Genomic DNA, 20,618 nt, shown 5'->3' with positions numbered 1-20,618 from the left:
CTTTTCTTTTTGTTTTGCATGGACAATTCATTTTTTGTTCTTTTTTTTGCCCTTTCATCGTAATACATTTTGCATGTGCCTGCATGCTATTACTGTACATCTTGTTTATACTTGTTGCACTTATCAACATTGGAGGGTTTTTTTCCCTTTTCCACCTTTTTCATTATTTGGATAAGGCATGGCTTGCTTCAGCATTGAATAAGTCTGCATTATTTGGACTCAACTGATATTTTTTGACTTTGACAGGTGAAGCTGTTGACTACTCCAAGAAAGGGACTTACGCAGGAATGACAATTCCACCCTATTCCCAATCCAGAGTCACAAGTGCTGTTGGTACACTCTTTGGTACAAGCAGCGTCTTGAGGTCATCAAATGGGGTGGTCTATTCCTCTGTTGCAGCACCAATCCCATCTACGTATGCCATTACCACCCAGCCTGGATCCATATTTAGTACAACATACAACACTCTGTCAGGTATGCATACCAGCGACACCATGCCTTCCTTGTCCAACCTCCAGAATTTGCCACTAACACGGTCCCATAGTTTCCTGTCCACCATCTCCACTACCGCACCAGAAGAACAAGGAGATGCCCCACTCAATCTGGAGGTCTCTAGAGGGGGTACTACTACTGCTGGTGCCGCTACAGCAACAACCTCTTTATCCCTTGACACCTACACTGATGCATCCCTGGAGGCTATAGCTGCGTCACTAGAAGCTCTGTCTTCACCCATGGTTCCTGGGGATGGCCAGTATCAGGCAGAGCGTGAGAGGCTAGAGATGGAGAAACTCAAGCAACAGCGCCTAGCTGAGGAATTAGAGTGGGAGCGCCAAGAGATTCAGCGGTTCCGAGAGCAAGAACAGCTCTTGGTGCAGAAGGAACTGGAGGAGCTGCAGGCCATGAAGCAGCAGATCCTGTCCCAGCAAGAAGAAGAAAGACAGGCTCACCTTATGATGCAGAAAGAAACCTATGCCCAGCAACAACAGCAGCTTGAGCAGATTCAGAGACTCCAAGAGCAGCTGCGCATGCAACTGGAAGAGCAGAAGCTTCGTCAGATGTACCCAAGTGGGGACTTACCAGGACATGGTGTGCAGGAGGCAGTTGTCCTAGGACCTGATGGCACAGTGCTGTCCCGAAAGATCACGGATAGTGGGTGCCAGACAGATGAAGAGGATGAGACGGTCAGCAAAGCTTACACAGCAGGACGAAAAAAGAGAAGTGCTAAAAAGAGCGTTGACAGCTGTGTACAGACTGACGATGAGGACCAAGATGAATGGGAGACTCAGACCAGAAGCCGACAAAGCCGACCACGCACCGCCAGGGGTGATAGGGGTGGGCAGTCAGAGATGTCTCTTCAAGCCCACACTGAGATTTCTATACAAACTGATACAGAGGGGAACATTAGAATGGACACCAGGATGGAACTGTCTGACTCTGAGAGGACTTCACCAAAGAAACGACCTACCCCCTTAGAAATAGGCCAGTCTCCTAACCTCAAAGTTGAGTCCTCAATGCTTCAAGCCCCACCTAAATCTCCCAAAGTGCTCTATTCCCCCATATCCCCCTGCATATCCCCTAGCAAATCCCTTGAGTTTGTGTCCTATGACAAATCACTGGGTGATACAAGCCCACAAAAGCTAAGAGGAGGTACGGATCCATCAAAAGCCTCTCCAGCAAGTCCAAGGGGACCAAAAGCCATGCAGAGATCTATGTCTGACCCTAAGCCCATGAGTCCAACAGGAGAAGAAAGGGCAACATCTGGCACCCAGTGTGGTGATAGTTATACTGTGAGTACTACATGTATCACTTTACATGACATAAATACATGAAAGAACATGGGTGCTGGCTAGCAAAAACACAAATATGGGTTTATTTTAACTGGAAGATGATAAGAATGTTATCTGTGTTTAAACTAGTCTTTTGGTTAATAATGTGCAAAACTAATTTAGATGTTTCTGGAGACGTATTTCCATCTTCAGTCCAGTTTTTCACAAAATACCAGCAGGCAGCAGCTCTAATGATGGCAGTGTTTCTCAGATTAGGTTTGTTTTGTACAGAGGCCAAGAATTGCAATGCCAGATATTATTTCTTTAATGCAATTATCTTGAGATAATTATTTTGTTATTTCAAGAAAATGAGGCTTGTTATCTCGTGATAATGAGATAATAACCCATTATCATGAGAAAACAAAAGGTTGTTTATTAATATTATTTATTTTATTTTGCATTAGATGGTCTTTATTACCAATACCGTCTGTTGCGATCACTATTATCAATAATGGGTACTCCTTGATCTTACCCTGTGACCTTAAATCAGTTGCTACAGTTGTCAAAATGCCACCTCTGCATACTGGCATGCCACCCCTAATCTCTGATAAACATTTTAAGAAGCCTAATAAGGGGAAAAGACATTTTTGTAATTATCTCATTACCTAGAGATAACAGAGCTTGTTCTATTGAGATGACAGAATAAACAACCTTTTGTTTTCTTGGGATAACTGGATAACAAAGCCTGTTTTCTTAAGATAATACATTAATTAACCTGCAATCTTGAAATAATGGCATTAAAAAAAGTGGCAGCACGGCAATTCTTAGCCTTTGAATTTGACTGTTTTACTCATACATGAGTAAATATTTGTCTGTTTCAAACATGAAACAAGACAAAAACACCTTATTCTTCATAGAAACTCAGTTTTCACATAATTGTCCTGTGAAATAATACATTCCAAGAATCACTGCTCCATGTAAAACTAATGGTTAGTCAAGCGTCTTGCAACACAAATGAAACCATTCTTTGTCATGTCATGCTCATGTAGCGCAAGTGACATGATGTCTCAATGGTTAGTTATCCTGCCCCACAGCAAGAGTTTGCATGTTCTCTCCATGTTTGCATGAAGAAGCTTGAACACTGTCACTTGGTATACTGCTGCTATTTTCTTCACCACACAGCCAGCCTTAGAAGTAGTGTATTACATTATGCATCCTTACTTTATTGTGGTTTTTTTTTTATTTAACCTTTATTTAGCCAGGTTAGTCCCGTTGAGATTAAGAATCTCTTTTTCAAGGGAGACCTGGCCAAGACGGTCAGCAGCAAAAACACAAAGTTGCAGACAGAGACATACAGGGAAACAAGTACAATTCACAAGCACTAAAATTTGCATAAAGAAAAACTACCAATAAATCAAGACGAGTGTTTCTGGGAGTAATTTGTACAAACAGTCAAGCTAAAAACATCGACATCCCATAGAAACTGCTTCCAAGTCCTTCATTTTAGATTTAAAAACATTTAACGACACGAGCTCCTTCAGTTTTAAATCATTCTGCAACAAATTCCAGGCTGAGGGTGCAGAATACCCAAAAGCCCTTTTCCCAATTTCAGTCCGAGCATTTGGGACAGAGAGCATAAAGAGTTCCTGAGAACGCAGTGAATATTGCCCAGTGTTTTTTTGCGTGATGAAAACACACAGGTAATATGGAAGCAGACCAAGAATTGCCTTATATATAAAGGTGTACCAACGTAGGAGCCTACGGGTCGCCAGGGGGGGCCATCCTACCCGAGAGTACAACTCACAGTGATGAGTCAGTGCTTTACAATTTGTAATGAACCTTAGGGACGCATGGTAGGCTGAGTCAACCATATGGAGACATTGAGCAGAGGCATGCATGTACAAGAGATCACCATAGTCTAATACAGGTAAAAAAGTTGCAGCAACTAGACGCTTTTTACATTAAAAGAAAAACACAACTTATTCCGAAAATAAAAACCCAGTTTTAGCCTCAGTTTTTTCACCAGGTTCAGCACATGAGGTTTAAAATTAAGGGAGTCATCGATCAAGATACCCAGGTACTTGTACGAGTTAACAACTTCTATCTCCTTCCCCTCAACAGTGACCACCACAGGTACATTTTGTAACCTAGCCTTTGAGGTGGTAAACAACATAAGCTTCTTATCTGCATTTAAAACGAGTTTCAGCTCATGCAGTTTATCCTGAACAACCACAAAAGCATTTTGCAAGTGCTCAACTGCCAGTGCAAGAGATGCTGCACAGCAGTATAAAACAGTGTCATCAGCATAAAAATGGAAAGTAGCATTTGACACATTTTGACCCAGATTATTCACATAAATAGTGAACAAAAGTAGACCTAATACAGAGCCTTGTGGCACACCTTTGTGGATCGACACAAAATCTGAGCATAGACCATCATACCTAATGCACTGAGACCGATTACTAAGATAGTTTGAAAACCAAGAAACTGCTTCTTTTGAGAGACCTGAGTTCAGAAGTCTAAGTTTTAAAACATCGTGGTCGACCGTGTCAAAAGCTTTGGACAAATCAAGAAAAAGTGCTGCACAATGTTGCTTCTTATCAAGACCTACAGAAATGTCATTTACCACCTTCAGTGCAGCCGTGATAGTGCTATGCTTTTTTCTAAAACCTGATTGATATGTTGATAAAATATCATTGGTGTATAAAACTCCTTTAGCTGAGCACTCACAAGAGATTCAAGAATTTTAACCAGTACTGACAAATTAGATATTGGCCTATAGTTATTTAAAATACTTGGGTCTCCCCTTTCAATAAGGGAGGACAAAGGCAGATTTCCATATTCTTGGAATTTCCTTAGTCAGCAAAGTTAGGTTAAAAGATATGTAAGAGGCTCGCCACAAAATCGGCTGCCAATTTCAAGAAATAAGGATCAATCAAATCAGGTCCTGAAGGTTTTCTCGGTCTAGTTCTTTAGAGCCCTACAAACTTCCTGTGCAGAGAAAGGCACAAAGTTAAAAGACTGACCAACACAGACAGACACATCAGTACTGGGTTTCACAGACGCACTGCAAGCAGAGTCAAACAGGGAGCCAGTAGCCACAAAATGCTCATTAAAACAGTTCAAAATTTCCATTTTGTCATGAATAGCAACAAAATCCTTCATAACAAGGTTGGGCACTGTTAGGGAATGATTGCTGACAGAAAAGGACTTGATGGCTTTCCAAAATTTCCTTGGATCATTTAAATTTTTTGTGGTGACAGACAAATAATATTCTGATTTCGCTTTCTTAATAAGAGAGGAACATTTGTTTCTCAGTTGTCTGAAAATAGTCCAGTCAGTAGCAGAACCTGTTGCCCTTGCCTTTGCCCAAGCCACATTACGTGCATGAATAAATTCAGTTAGTTCAGGGGGAAACCAGGGGTTATCACGCCCCTTAACTCTGTATCTTTTAAAACGTGCATGTCTATTTAAAATTTGTGTAAAACCATCATAAAAAAATGTCCATGCTGCTTCAACATCAGGGATCTGCTCTATTCTACTCCAATTAAAATTGAACAAATCATGAAAAAACCCCTGTTCATTTAAGTGTTTAAGATCCCTCTTCAAAATAACACGTGGCTTGGATTTAGGGATTTTAGTGTTTCTAGTAGCAGCAACAACACAATGGTCACTTAAATCATTGCAAAAAACACCAACAGCTGAAAATTTATGAGGAACATTAGTCAGGATCAAATCAATTAGAGTGGATCTCTCGGGCTGTTTAGGATTTGGCCGAGTTGGTGAATTAATCAACTGGGTAAGATTGACAGAGTCACAAAATGATTTAAATTCATCTGATACTGGCTTGAGCCAATCCCAGTTAAGATCACCAGCTAATACAATTTCATTATAATTTAGTTTGGATAAAAGGTGCATCAAAGACTGCAACGCATCACTCAGTGCAGATGGGGGTCTATAACACCCAACAACAGTTAAACAGAGACCCTTAGACAATTCTGAACTCACTGCCAGAAATTCCAGCTGTTTGCTGAGTGATTCAGTCAGAATTACCCTAACACAAAATTTTGATTTTACAAAAATGGCCACACCGCCACCTTTCTTTGGTCTGTCAGCACGATAAACATTGTATCCATCTATGTTAATGTCTCTGTCAGTGACTGATTTTGTCAGTCATGTTTCTGATATTACAACAATGTCCGCATCTGTTGATTTAACCCATATTCTGACCATATCCACTTTAGACAACAAGCTGCGCATATTGAGATGAATGATTTTTAGCCCTGACAGAGATTTAAAATCAGATGGTGTCTGAACACACTGCAGCTCAGGGCCCGGGTTAGGTTGCACATTACCAGATATAAGCAACAGCAAAACAATCAACCACCTCCGTTTGACACAGTTACATGTGGAAACCTTCGTCATCTCATATTTCTGGTCCGACTGAGATTTCTCATTCAATGTAAAACAGTCATTTAAAGTCAGAAGGCTTTGAAGGCGGAGCAAGTCTTTGGGCAAAGTTTGTGAAATGTTTATGTCCTGTGCCAAACACTTCGGGGTTTGCACGGATTTAAACACAGTCAAAGCGCAAGTGCCTCCATACGCAATGTCCTGCAGGCAAAACACATTGTTAGATGTACTCACCCAGGAGAGATCACTTGCTCGCAAGTCCCAGACAGATAACGCGAAAAGTAGAGTCACGAGAAACGCCATTCTCATTGTCCAGCAAGAGATGTGTGCGTGTGTGCGTACCTGTGTGAGTGTGTGTGTGTGTGAGACAGAGACAGCGCAAGCGAGCGCACTGCAGGCCGTCAGCCAAAGCCGCGCAGTCAAGGAGGAGGAGGGGGTGTGGTGGGGAGGCCGGGTGGCGAGGCAGGTGAGAGCCTGGGAGGCCTGGAGGATTTTTGCAACCCCGGAGCACTGGAGAGCAGGCCGCCGGTAGAGAGGGGTGGGAACCGGAGTAGGAGATGCAGTGGCAAAGCCCAGGAGGAGAGGCCAGGCAGGTAGAGCCGGTGAGGCGCAAGAGGGCCCAGTGGCCAATGTGTAGACCACAAACAGATTCAGAGGATCGGATCAGTTTAAAATCCAATTCGATGAGCCAGAAAGGGGAGACTTTTAGAGAAGAGTGTGCATATATGCACTATGAAGGTTCTTTGCTTAATTTAAATGAATGTTAAAAGAATAAGAGCATTATTAGTAAAAACAGAGGACACATAACACCGACGTGAACAGACATGCCGCCATCTTGGATTTTTTTTTGATAAAAAAAAAAACAAAAAACGTGTGTAACGTAAACAAAACTAGCAAGCTGTTATTTCATTTTGTTTGTGGATATACATAGGGAAAAGTATACACAGAGGGAAGTCTATGAAACAACTGAATAGGTTACATATACCCACTTAGGCATCCATGTTGCTCCTGGCCCTCATGGAATATGGAAGTCAGTTTTCTGCCTGGGCAATTCACTGTTGAGAATCTCATACATAAAAGGATGGGAAATGAGCTGAGCTTGCAGGAAAAATACTGAGCTGTCAGAGATCCACAGAGGCTTAATGTGAATAAATTACTTTTTTAAACCAAACTTAGGCATGTGCAATTTAGTGAGTAGTGGGTAACGTTTAGGGGCAGGAATACATATTCTACTGGGATGCACAAAAGGTGTGTTTTGCAATAACCTTTCATACACTCAAAAACACCATGGTCATATCCTAATTTATAGTCATGGCTTTAGTTGATGCCCTTAGCAGTCATCTCAGGTTAATTTTATCTGAGTAATGAGGTTCAGAGAAAGCCATTTTTCAAATTCTTTGGAACACATAACCAGCTGCCTCATTTATTTTGAGGATTAAGAAACCTGCTTGAATTCCTACAGTCCTAATCAGTTTTTTGTTTACTCCTCCTACAGGGGAAAAGCTCAGGAGGCACACCAACAGGCACTCAAAAGAAGGTGAAGAGAACTCTCCCCAATCCACCATCAGAGGATGAGTCAACAACGACTGGCCAGACGGCATACAGCACTGGCTCGGCCCGCAGAAGAATGTGCCGCAATTCCAACATGGCACGTGCCAAGATCCTGCAAGACATTGATCGTGAGCTAGATCTGGTGGAACGTGAGTCTTCCAAGCTCCGCAAAAGACAAGCAGAGTTAGATGAGGAAGAGAAAGAGATTGATGCCAAGCTTAGGTACTTGGAGATGGGTATTAATCGTAGAAAAGATGTGCTGCTGAAAGAAAGAGAGAAGAGGGAAAGGGCCTATTTACAGAGTGTTGCAGAGGACAGAGACTACATGTCGGACAGTGAGGTTAGTAACATCCGAGAGACAAGAGGTGGGCTTGGAGCTGGTGAAGATGAAGAGATTGAAGGTCATGGTCTTGAACGTCCCAGGACAGCTCCCCAGTCAGAACTGGATGACTTTGTCCCACCTCAAACCAAGCATGAGTATGGAAAATACTCCCAGTACCAATACAATCAAAGCCAATACCAGCAGTCTCTCTACCAACCTACCCAGTCCTACCAATCTCATTCTCTTTACTCCTCTGTCCCATCGCTCACTAGCTCCCAGCAGCAGAGTTACCACCAGATGCTCCTGTTGCAGCAGAAAGCCGCCAGACAAGCCGCCCTCCTCTCAGAGCTGGATGCAACCAAGTATGATGTCATTAGCCGCCAGCCTGATCCCACATCATCAGCTTACCTGGGAGTCAAGTATGACAAATATGGTAACCACCTTGACCTCAGAGCCTTGGAAGTGGGAAGTATAGCACGTAGCCCCATGTCAGCTGTCTCCGATTCCTATTACACAGATGTAGATCACCATACACCTAGGAGTTACATGCTGCTGGAAGATGCTGCAGAACTGGCTAAGGGCTCCACAGGTCTGTCTTCATCTTACAGTCTGGCTGAGAGGGAGTTGGCCAAGGCAGAGAAGCTGCTGCGCAGAAGTGCTGCAGATCTGGGGTCTACTGACTATCTGGGATCCACCTCTAGACTCCATACTTTTGGAAAGACCCCTGATGAAGAGGATACAATGGAGGAGCCGTATGAACTGAAACTCCTGAAGCAGCAGCTCAAGCAAGAGTTTAGGAGAAGTACAGGTGGGACAGAAAACTTAGAACAACTGACAGGCCTGTCCCAGCACTACTATACCCCAAGCTCAAGCATCTCTGGTTACTCCCAAAGACACTATCCAAAGACAGACAAGTACAGCATCAGTCGACTTACTCTTGAGAAACAAGCGGCTAAACAACTCCCAGCATCCATGTTGTACCAAAAACACAAGACTCCATTGTTAGATCCTAAGATCTCTTCAAAGTATTCTTCTATGACAGACAGCAGAGCTTTGGAGACAGACTATACCAGCTATCTTGGGTCAACCAGTGCATCGGCAAGATCTAGCCGGCTCTCGCAAGATGAGATTACTTTCGGCCTTCGTAAGAATATTGCTGAGCAACAGAAATACCTAGGGTCCACCTTGGGTGCCAACTTGGCCGGGTCACTGAACTTGGGCCAGAGCTTGGGTTTGGACTCTGCCTATCCTAGCGGTAGTCGCTCAAGACCCTCATCCAGGCCCACATCCTGCTATGGCTTGGACCTGTCTATCAAAAGAGACCCCTCAAGCTCCTCACTGAGGCTTAAAGGGGACGGCGAAACATCCGGAGATGTACCCAGCTATCAAACCCCATCTGGTCGGACCAAACCCACCAGCCTTCCCATTGTGCAAAGTGGTCGTGGCCGAATACCCATAGTGGCCCAAAACTCGGAGGAGGAGAGTCCATTGAGCCCCGTTGGGCAGCCTATGGGCATGGCCCGTGCGTCAGCGGGACCTCTGCCACCCATCTCAGCTGATTCAAGGGACCAGTTTGGTTCCTGCTTATCGTTGCAGGACTCCCAGCAGCAACATATCAGGGAAGAGCCAACCAGGGGTAGGGGTTATGTGCTACTGGATGACCTTCAGGGCACCATGTCAGATAGTGAAGGTAAAAAACAGACTTGTCACACTGTCGCTCTTTTCCTTTTTAATATCTCATCCTTGAGAGTGTCTGGTTATGGTTTGTCTTGCTTGCATTCATTACTAATGTGTGTAATACTTAGGTTTTTTGTGTTTATTCAAAGTCTGCATGTGTCTAACCTTAACTCTGGTGAATGTATCCTCTTTTTGTTTTCTGGTGTCAGTACTTGTGGTCACTTACTTGAGATTTAGTGTGCATGCATGCCTTTGTACACTTCTATGTCTTATAGGGTTTGCTTGAATGTATCTTAATGCATGTACTGTTTTTCCATCTGCATTCCAGATATTGTGTAACACTTTCCTATATTAGTGCACTGCATGACACCGCACAGTCTAACTTTCTGTTACGGCTACATTGTGTGGGAGGTTCCCCTCCTCAAATAGCAATTGCTCACTTGTGGTAGTCTGCATGCTGTCATTTGTAGCTCTTTCAACACTTAAAGATTTTCACGGTCTTTCATTTTCTGCTTGTTAAGCATATAAGGCTTAAAAATCTTTCACAATTTAGGTCAGATTTTGGAAACTTTCTCCCCCACACAAATGATAAACTGAAAAAGTGCCTCCCCCAGTTACACAATTTACATAATTGGTACAGATATCTCTCAGTTAAACCAGTTCTTTTACTATTACTCCTCAAAATTACAGTATATTGTAATAATGCAGCCAATATTATATGAATTATATTTTTGGATTCTACAGTAGTTGATGAGTAATGTGGTTCGTGTTGCTTTACTTACATAATATTAAAGTGTATAAATATATGTAGGGGTTAAACTTTTATGATACTAAACGATAGGCAAGATGACCCTTCCTAAAAGACAATAATTTAAAGGGCTAGCGTGTCGGATTTAGTGCCATCTAGTGGTGAAGTTGCATATTTCAACCAACTGAAACTTCTCCTGTGTGCCAAGCACGTGGAGAACTACTGTGGCCAATGCAAAAAAAACAATACAGCCCTATCTTGAGCAAGTGTTTGGTTTGTCCTTTCTGGGTTACTGTAGAAACAACATGGTGGACTCCATGGAGGAGGACCCCTTTCCTATGCAGATGTAAGCAAATCAATCTGAGGCAACGAAAAATACAATATTTCTCAGTTTTGGGTGATTATACACTAATGAAAACATTGATATGAATATTATATCCCATATTTGTCAATGTATCCCCCTTAATCCTACACACTGGACCTTTAAATCAGGATGCTGTCATACTTTATTGAAATGCATGATATCTGTTTGCAACAGTTATATGTGTGTAATAAATATACATCTTTAACTTGCATGTCTTGTCGTGAATACTTGCTTGTATGTATTGTGATACATCGATGTCTTTATGTTGCATGGAATACATTTATGCCATATTAACCTTTTTAAACAGTTTATTTAGGGTGTTTTCACATATAGTCCTTTTTAAATGAACCAAACTCAGTCCAATTACAGTGGAGCAAAAAGTGGACCAACAGAAAAGGGACTCAGTTCAGAGGACTCTGTTCTCTTTCTGGTCAACTTCAGCTCTAATGGGGCCTCAGTCCTTTTTCTGTTTCCACTATATATTGACATATACTGTGTCTCAAATCGCGCACTTCTGTACTTACTTACTTACATTTACTATTTTGAGTGCATAAGCGCGTTCACACTGAGGAATATGGAAAAATGCAGTGCACTATGAGTACCCGGATGGTGCACTCAAAACGGTCAAGAAGTTGAGTGTGGAACTATGGAAACTTCTCGCACTTAATGGTCGCCATTTTAGCTACGTAGCAGAAGGGGAGGGACCACTTTTCAAACTGGAAATGGGGGCCGAGGACTGTGCGACCGTGAACGTCGCTGCATTGTACAAATACATCTGTTTTTTACACTAAGCACCACTATACTGTTGTTGGGTATAAGCCAGCAGTATGTTTACTGGTTAATTTAGCAGTCTGTAATGATTTGGCACTGCGAACGATAACGCGAATGCTAATGCTAGTTTGCTAACTTGCTAATTTGCAGTTGTCACATTCCGGTGAGTGCACAACGGCCGTGTTTGGTTTGAGACAACACTACCCTGTCGAAATTTGCACACTACGCCAATAAGTACATAGTGCTCATAGTATACTACATGGAAGTGTGCTCATGAAAGTATGTGATTTGAGACACAGCAGTAGTTTTTTTTTTTTTTTGCTTTGACGTAGCACTGCATTGCAGTTATGATGCCCCTTCCCTTTAGTTAAACTTAAAATTGGAGGAAAACCTTACCGTTTTTCTGCTGTACACTGTTGCCGTTTGACGTGTTCTGCATTCCACATCTGGAGACGTGCAGAATCTTCTGTGGACCAAACTACTCCTCGTCCTGCCTCCTTGCAAGCATTACAAGCCAACATGGTTTTGTCTGTTTTTCCAAGCGTCCCAGTGCAGTTGATTGTGATCTAGTGGGCTAAATACAATGGCAAGGAGCAGTGTGAAGTGAACCTGTGTTCACATGGCACAGGTTAAGTGAACCTCCCCATGAACTTGAACGGGGTGGTCTGAGTTTGGTTCGCTGCAAAGGGGTCTGAGTTTTCTTGGAGTGTTCACATATGCCTTAAAAAATGAGTCTTGAGTCTGCTTAGAGGGCTGGAAAGGACCAAGTGTGAAAACATCCTTAAACTGAATTTCCTAAAGGTTGTATTGCATTTTCTGTATATTTGGTTTTAAAAGGAAACAATTTGATAAAAAACAATAATGATAATATTACAAGAACACTATTGAAATGATAATTTGCTGAGCAAACATGTACTTAGATTTTTCTATTTTTTTCTCTCTTTTTCCCCCAAAGGACACTGTTTTTATATAAAATATATATTTTTGAAATTTTTTTTAATTAAGCAAGAACATGAATTTTGGGTAGATCTCAGTTTACTGCTGTTTTGCCTGGTAAAAACCATAAAACATCAATTTAATTTACATGCAATATATTGTTGATGCGTACTCCAGTTATTACTAAAACCACTTTATCACATTATTTAACGTGTTTTATGGGGCACTTACACAGCAACGACTTGATTAGTCTCCGAGCTGAGAGCATTTCAGTCCTGAAAAGGGATGCAAAATGTGACAGTGTTAGTAAGTTCAGATTCTAATAGAGGAACCATTGTTTAATAAAGTGTTCTGAGGAGTCTTGAATGCAACATAACTATTTGTTAAGAAATTTGGAACCCATCATTTTGCAATATAAACCCATTTGCCTTGATTCCAGCCCTAAGTGATTCCCTGGTGGCTTTGAACAGAGACGATGCGACCAATGGTAGAGTATTAGTTCAGTTCTCTAGTCATGCATTAGCTATTAACACATTAACCCGCACCACACAAATGCACCATAATCACCATGAAATGATGACCAAATAAGGAATAAATACCACCTTAATTTGCAATGGTTAAAACAACTTTCAGTGAATAAACACTAATTTTACTAACAATTTATTAAAAGACATAGCTAACATTTACATTTAGAGAAAATTACTGCACCAAAGGTTTAGATTATGCTACTGTACTAATACTGTTTTGATTTACTCTCGAACTGCATATTTTTCTGCTTGTTTTATAATATCTGTGAAAAATGTGTTGCTTGGCATCCTTTCCCCTTTTCGCAAGAAAATTAAATACTTCTTTTTATGCCCCTTTTTTCCTCTTTTTTTAATTTTTATTAGTTGATTAGTATACTGCACTTTTTATGACTATAATTTTGCTTAACGGCAATTATTAGCCTTTATATGAAGTGAAGACACCCATCCCATAGAGTGTGATGGATTGTCTCCTCAGATTGACTCTAAAGTCGTGCTTGTTTTTATCCCTGAAGCCTACCATCTGAGACGAGAGGAGACAGACTGGTTTGACAAGCCAAGAGACGGACGGCCAGAGAACGGACAAGAGAAGAGACAGGTGAAGGGGGGGGGGACACGCATATACTGATGTCAAGTTCTCACATGTACTGTTGCATGCATCCACACTCACGTGGATATCTATATGTGGTATGTACGTTCATGATAACGCGAGGCACTTAAATGCCGCATATATGTCCATGTTGCAAAGCTTCCATACTGAACTGTTTCCCATTTACCTTGTACATACATGACATCTCACCATTGTGTATGGGTCACAGGGAAAAGGCCCGTACTACCCCTTCCCTCACCTCAGGGTCAAACTGCAGAGGGATCCCAAAGATCGCAGTGTCTCAGGTACAGTACCACACTTTACTACGTTTCATCCACTAACAACAAAAGCAGCATGCAAAGAGTGGCATAATGTGGATTTAAAGAGGCATGTATTACAAGCTAATGCATTATTGACAGTGATGCATGCATCAGATTTTATTGACCCCGTTGCTTACTCACTGCATCAAATATGCACTGTTTACAGCATGCGCATTGTTTCCCCCAATTGAATTTAAATGATCGTGAAATAGATTCAAAATAAAGATGAAGACAGTAAAAAGTACACATTAATATGGATCATGACGTCCCATTAGCTCCGCAGAGCATGACAAGTGTGCATCATGCATTCTGTTTGCTTGATATTCATGCCAGATCTCAACAAACTGGCGAGTCACTTCCCCTGCCATTACGTTCCATCACACCATTCCTCCAGGCTCAAAGCAGGCAGACATTTCATTTCCTGGCTTCCCTTTTGATTTGGCTCTTTTCCACGCTCATCAGTCATTGCAAATGCTCAAAATGGCGTATCCCTCACACTCAGGATTATCTTACGCAATTAACAGACAGCCCACAAAGGAAACGTTTTGTTTACGAGGACCCGCTGCTGAACTGAGTCATTTTGCCTCAGTCATTTTGTTCTTGCTTCCACAACCGTGTTAAATACTGTAAAAAGTGAAGGGGGGTTGTCCCTCTGTGTAGGTGAAGTTCTTTATGTGTGACCTGTCAAGGGATTTGTGAATAATTGGCAGGCTAGTGTTAGGAAATATGGGCAGGGGGACAGCATTTTCAGAAGTGGGCCCCTCATCCACACCCAGTGGCTGCAAATATAATCCAGTTAATCATATTTCCACATGTATTTTGTATCTACTCTGTGTTAAGACCTTATTTTCTTTTTTGGAAAGCAGAGGTAGTCACAAAAAAGAAAAATTAAATATTGACTGCATGGTATTCAATCAGTAGTTCAATTTAGGGGTGAACAATTAATTGTTTTCTTAATTTATTAATTTAATTTTGAGGCTACTTAAATTAAATACTGGTCAAACTGTGTGCAGATCTGAAATAGCATAAAGAGTATAAGGCTGTCAACTCAGTTTTCCAGTCATACACAAGTTATGTAATTTAAAGACAGTATAGGAAATATTTGAATACAGCATTTAAAAAAAAAAAAAAAAAGGCAGCTTTCCTTATTCCATCGCCAAAATTTAGCACATTTAGCAGGGGTCAGTTAGTGGGGTTGGTATCAGATGGCACATTGAAATATGTTTAACTATAAACATACATTTATTCATCATTTAAATACATATAACGTGTATTAACAGTGATATAAGTCAGTACGTAAACTGTTGTATTCTTAAGGTCAACTGTAGACCTTTCATTAGCCCCATTGTAGTCAGTGTGTTTTGGCTTCATAGGGCAGACTATATATATGTCTATACTTTATAATTCTTTCTAAATGCCAATGATGCTATAGACTAATTAATGATGCCGCTTCTTTGTTGTTGGTCCTAAGCAGGAAATGGTCTGGGTATCCGTGTAGTTGGAGGGAAAGAGGTCCCAGGCAGTAATGGAGACATCGGAGCCTACGTTGCCAAAGTGCTACCAGGAGGAGCTGCAGAACAAACAGGGAAGATTCTCGAAGGTAAGCTCTGTTGCCAAATTAAACTTCCCCTTGTGCAATAAATAAATGAATGAATCAATAAATTACAATAAATTAAAAATCAGCATAATTTGTTGGCTAGATATAAAGAAAATCAACCAGAAAGGATATTCTTTTGCAAGGTTTTATGCCACCCAGTCACCGAAATAAAATCTTGACATTGAATGTTTTTTGTAAACCACAGTTAAATTTGTACGTTTCATATGAATCATGTCGACATTTCAAAAGTGAGATAGTTCAGGTTACATGTGTATGAACCAAGTAAGAGGGAGGAGGGATTTTTGATGTGACACCTCGGCAAAATGGCAGCATATGGCAGCAGACGAGACCAACAAACAAAAAAAGCTGACAAAACAGGCTATTTTTTAATGATGATGATAACAGCGCATGGTCAGCAGCCTGACATGTCAAAATATGACACGCTAGGTAGCCTCCTGTGTCAGTGTTGGATGTTAAGGGACGCAAATGCATAAATGCATGCAGTCTTTTTCAAAATGAATTTACCTAAAACACATTGAGCATAGCGTTAGTTCAGGCAGGACAAGCTCAGCTCACATCCCAGCTACATCAGCTGATCTCAAACAGCCCAATCAACTGATGGAGCAGCTGACTGATGGAAGGGAGTCAGCTGATAGATCACATGGTTCCTTTCTACGTAACCAACCAGTGAATCTCATTCAGGGCGCCCTATTTAAACTGCTCTGGCCTGCCTACTGTTGCTGCTTCCTCTGCAAGATGCTTTGAAACCTGCCTCCACCCCAGCTCCTCCTTTTCATGCTGTGTCTGACTTATTAATGTCATTTCTGTTTGTCATTGATGCTGCTCTGTTCTGTTCCTGGGGGGTCTTTGCTGCTGCTCTCCCTGCCATAGGCTTTACATGTAGGCGCATGGAAGGACAGGGAGGTGTGCTCTCTTTGCCTTTGGCTTTCCTCGTTTGCGCATGGAAGGGCAGAGAGGTTTGATCTCTCTGCCTCAGGCTTTCCACATAGGCATACAGAAGGTCAGAGAGGTGTGCTCTCTTTGCCTTAAGTCTTTTCACGCAAGCGTGTGGAAGGGCAGAGAGGTGTGCTCTCTCCGCCTTATGCAAACTTTCTCACTCTTTATACTACAGTAGTTGCGCCAGAAAGTGCTGCTGCTCCTTGGCATGTCATAATACCACTAAGAGTGTCTCTGTGCATTGGTGTCTACAGGCGAGGGTCGTAGACCAAGCATCAGTATTTGACGAGTTGGAAGAGGGAATGAGCTGCAACAGGTATCTGCTAGATATGAAACATACAAATTCAACAAATGAAACGTACAAATGTGTATCTGTGGTTTGCAAAAATGTACAATGCCAAAATTTATTCTGACGACTGGGTGACGTTCATAATGAAGATGAGCTTAGCTTAGCACAGACTGTAAACAGGGGACAATAACCTTGATCAGTCTAAGGAAACATATCAAAACCTGCCATGCAGTGTGGTATATCTCCTTTATTTGATTCATACAAATACCAAAGTTTAAAAACATCACAATGTGGTTTTACAAGAGCTTATGTCCTAGACTGTTCTCGGACTTTCTACTACTGTTTCATGTACAGACGATCGAAACTCCAGCTGCCACAGTTAGCTATTTCGCCATGTGCCCATTGCGCACTAACCCACAGATGTATGACCTGTGAGTTCACCCTTACACACCTCTCACTGACGCCACCTCAGGATAAATTGCTGTGTGGTATATTAACGGGAACACATTTCATGAGGTGGTATTGATTTCACATGGGGGAGTCTGGGAGCAGTTAACCCTCTCTCACCCTCCCAGTCCATCTGTGTGCTCACAGTCCCCTTTAATCTCCATGTTGAGCCACATCGAGTGCGTCAGACAATCGGTAAAGCTGTGCCCCGCGCTTTTTTGAGGCCGCCACGCTGGTGATCTATGGACGGTGAGATAGGGAGAGGGAGAATTACGGCTCGGTTTGGACCTGGGTAGTGTGCTATCCATCTGTCTGTGTGTGTGTGTGTGTGTGTGTGTGTGTGTGTGTGTGTGTGTGTGTGTGTGAGCGTGGGCAAATCTCCTCGCACTTTCTGTTCTTGTTTGTGTCTCTCTCCGTTTCCTTTTTTCTTTTCACATTGCCTTTTCTCTTCTTTTCCTCCCTCTATGTCTGTATCAGGACATTCTAAAATGTTTCCAGTAAAAACTTCTTAATGAAAAAATACAAATAAAACAAATCCAGTTGGGAACCATTGTGAAATATTGGGGCTTTTTACAACATAGTGGAAGTTACGAGATCCCTGTTGTAAAATGATACATCTACTAATTAAACACGGCAGTGCTTTGAGCTAAATGCTAACACGAGCAATGCTTTAACATGCAGATGTTTTGCAGGCATTGTTCACTGCGTTCGTCATATTAACATTTGCCATTTGGAAATTAGCACCGAACACAAAGCGCAGCTGAGGCTGGCAGGAACCTTATTAGTTTTGCAGGTATTGCAGATTCAAATTCGGGCATCGTGATGGTGCCAAGTGAACAGTCTGAGGATCCCAAAAGTTATTAGAATTTCTTCTCTGAGGACCTCCAATATGTGCAATAGGTTTCACAGCAATCTGTAGCAAATTTCACAGCAATCCACACCTGTTCAACATTACCATCCCAGGAGCCACGCTGCCAGTGTGTCAACGAAACCCAATACAGAACAAATCTTTTAAAATGAGTAAGAAAAATTAGCTTTCTGTCGCTTAATGAGGATTAATCACTCCTGGTTCAATATGAAATAACATCAGTAGTTTTGTCTTTCTTCCTCTGCATCTCATATTATTGTTGCTCCATCCATCCATCCATCCATCCATCCATTTTCATCCGCTTATCCGGGGCTGGGTCGTGGGGGCGACCAAGGCTAAGCAAAGCACCCCAGATGTCCCTCTCCCTGGCAACACTTTGCAGCTCCTCCTGGGAGACCCCAAGGTGTTCCCGGCCAGATGAGATATGTAATCCCTCCAGTGTGTTCTGGGTCTGCCCCGGGGCCTCCTACCAGTGGGACGTGCCCAGAACACCTCTAACAGGAGGCGCCCAGGAAGCATCCTGATCAGATGCCTGAACCACCTCAACTGACCCTTTTCGACTCAAAGGAGCAGCGGCTCTACTCTGAGCTCCCTCCGGATGTCCGAGTTCCTCACCCTATCTCTAAGGCTGAGCCCAGCCACCCCATGGAGGAAAGTCATTTCCACCGCTTGTATCCGCGATCTCATTCTTTCGGTCACTACCCAGAGTTCATGACCATAGGTGAGGGTTGGGACGTAGATGGACCAGTAAATTGAAAGCTTTGCCTTCTGGCTCAGCTCCCTCTTCACCACGACAGAGCGGCGCAGTGCCCGCATCACTGCAGAAGCCACACCAATCCGCCAATCCTTCTACCCTCACTCGTGAGCAAGACCCCAAGATACTTGAACTCCCTCGCTTGAGGCAGTAACTCTCTCCCAACCCGGAGAGGGCAAACCACCAGTTTCCGACAGAGGACCATGGCCTCAGACTTGGAGGTGCTGACTCTACTGAGAGTGATTTATTCTGTGTATTTTTACATTATACCTTCCTCTCAGTGTTCAGTACTGTTGTTGATATGGCTTTGGACGTTTATTATCTAGGGTGATTCCTCATTAGCCTTTGAAAGTACACCTTCCTCACCCTTTATAGGAATGTTCACTTTCCAGGCCCTGTATGTAATGATTTAGTACATAACTGGTACCCATATGCAGAGAGAAACACAAACGTCAAGAACCGTTTCTTGTATCCAAATCTTAACTGAGGAGGTCAGGGGTCGTACATGTGAAGGTAGTCGGCGAAGGCAGATAAATCCATTCAGGGAAAACACAGAAAAGTCCATCAATCCAAGCAGAGTGAAAAACCAAGGAATCAAACATGAGGAAAAAGCAGAGTGCCTCGGATTCTTTTCAGACTGCCAACCTATACCATGGACTTCTCCATTAAGTAAGCTAGATTGTCATTGGTTTTATTTAACTACTTGCCCTATCCTTTAAGAGCAAGAGATTTTTTACTATCATCAACACTTAGTTTCTTGACCACAGACCGTAAAACTAATATACATAGCTACCGAGACGTCATCCATTGGTTTGTGGACCAAAAAGGCATTTTGGCTGTTGCTGTCTTGGTTGTTTTTTGAGCCAGAAGTGACCATATTTGGACAAGAGACGGTCGCAGTGGAGGGGCAAGGGGTGGATCTGACTAAGAAGTCAAGGACACTATTGACAGACAGCCTGTCACTCAAAGCAGCCCACCCATAATTAAGCATAATTTCCTTCTAATAAACTCAAGGAAACATTTGGGTCAGTAAAGTTTCATATGCATCTCTACCCTGCTTCTTGCTATAATCCTTTGCTACATCTCACTGTCATCTTATTCTGTCTCTGCAATTGTCGTCCAGCCCTCTCTGTGCTTGTCTCACACATTATCATTCCATGTACAGACACAAGTCAAAGGTATAGGCCGAGGCTGTTCATGATCGCCGCAGTCCAAGAGTCAAGATGCATCTGCGGTGTTGTTAGCTGCGAGGACAGCTCAACCATGATAACAGCCGTAACCCTGTCATCAACACTGAGCAGAATGGCTGCAAAGTACTTTGGTTCCACCAGTGGGAACACGGCGCCTCACCCTCCGTGGTGTGAATATGGAGAAATGTTGTCAGAGGCTTACTGTCACAGAGGGACGCTAAGTGTATGAATACATGCCTGTTTTTCTGATCACCAGAGTTCAAGTCTCTTTAAATGTGTGCAAACTGTAACTCACATTCAACCATAAAGTGTGACAATTCAGTCGGCAGAAGAAAATACTGGCATTGTATGTTTCTCCAAACCATAAATATGTTACATTATGTCCTGTGCATTACATAATATATAAACTGCCTTTTTCACGTGGAGGTGGAGGGGACGGTCAATGGAATGACACCTAGACAAGATGCCGATCAAGCTGTAGACCACTGCAGAACACTGTTCGAGACCAACAACAAAACAGGTTGTGATTTAGCGAGTC

At 42.4% G+C, this 20,618-nt stretch overlaps 1 protein-coding gene across 3 annotated transcripts in view; it reads left to right on the top strand.

Moving 5' to 3' along the window:
* Positions 1–20,618, top strand: part of pcloa (piccolo presynaptic cytomatrix protein a) — a 93,225-nt gene that overhangs the window by 40,664 nt on the left and 31,943 nt on the right. For 2 of the 3 annotated variants that reach the window (XM_049566220.1, XM_049566222.1), the window contains exons 6-11: positions 247–1,787; positions 7,672–9,739; positions 12,985–13,032; positions 13,585–13,667; positions 13,888–13,963; positions 15,453–15,578. In XM_049566220.1, coding sequence (XP_049422177.1) covers positions 247–1,787; positions 7,672–9,739; positions 12,985–13,032; positions 13,585–13,667; positions 13,888–13,963; positions 15,453–15,578 — 3,942 coding nt within the window. Of the gene's footprint in view, positions 1–246; positions 1,788–7,671; positions 9,740–12,984; positions 13,033–13,584; positions 13,668–13,887; positions 13,964–15,449; positions 15,579–20,618 lie in introns of all 3 variants that reach the window. The other variant, XM_049566221.1, reaches the window with a different exon arrangement.

This window comes from Epinephelus fuscoguttatus, linkage group LG22, assembly GCF_011397635.1.
Source record: "Epinephelus fuscoguttatus linkage group LG22, E.fuscoguttatus.final_Chr_v1".
Classification (NCBI taxonomy): domain Eukaryota; kingdom Metazoa; phylum Chordata; class Actinopteri; order Perciformes; family Serranidae; genus Epinephelus; species Epinephelus fuscoguttatus.
Note: the sequence above shows the minus strand (reverse complement) of the source record. Positions and strands in the feature narration are given on the sequence as shown.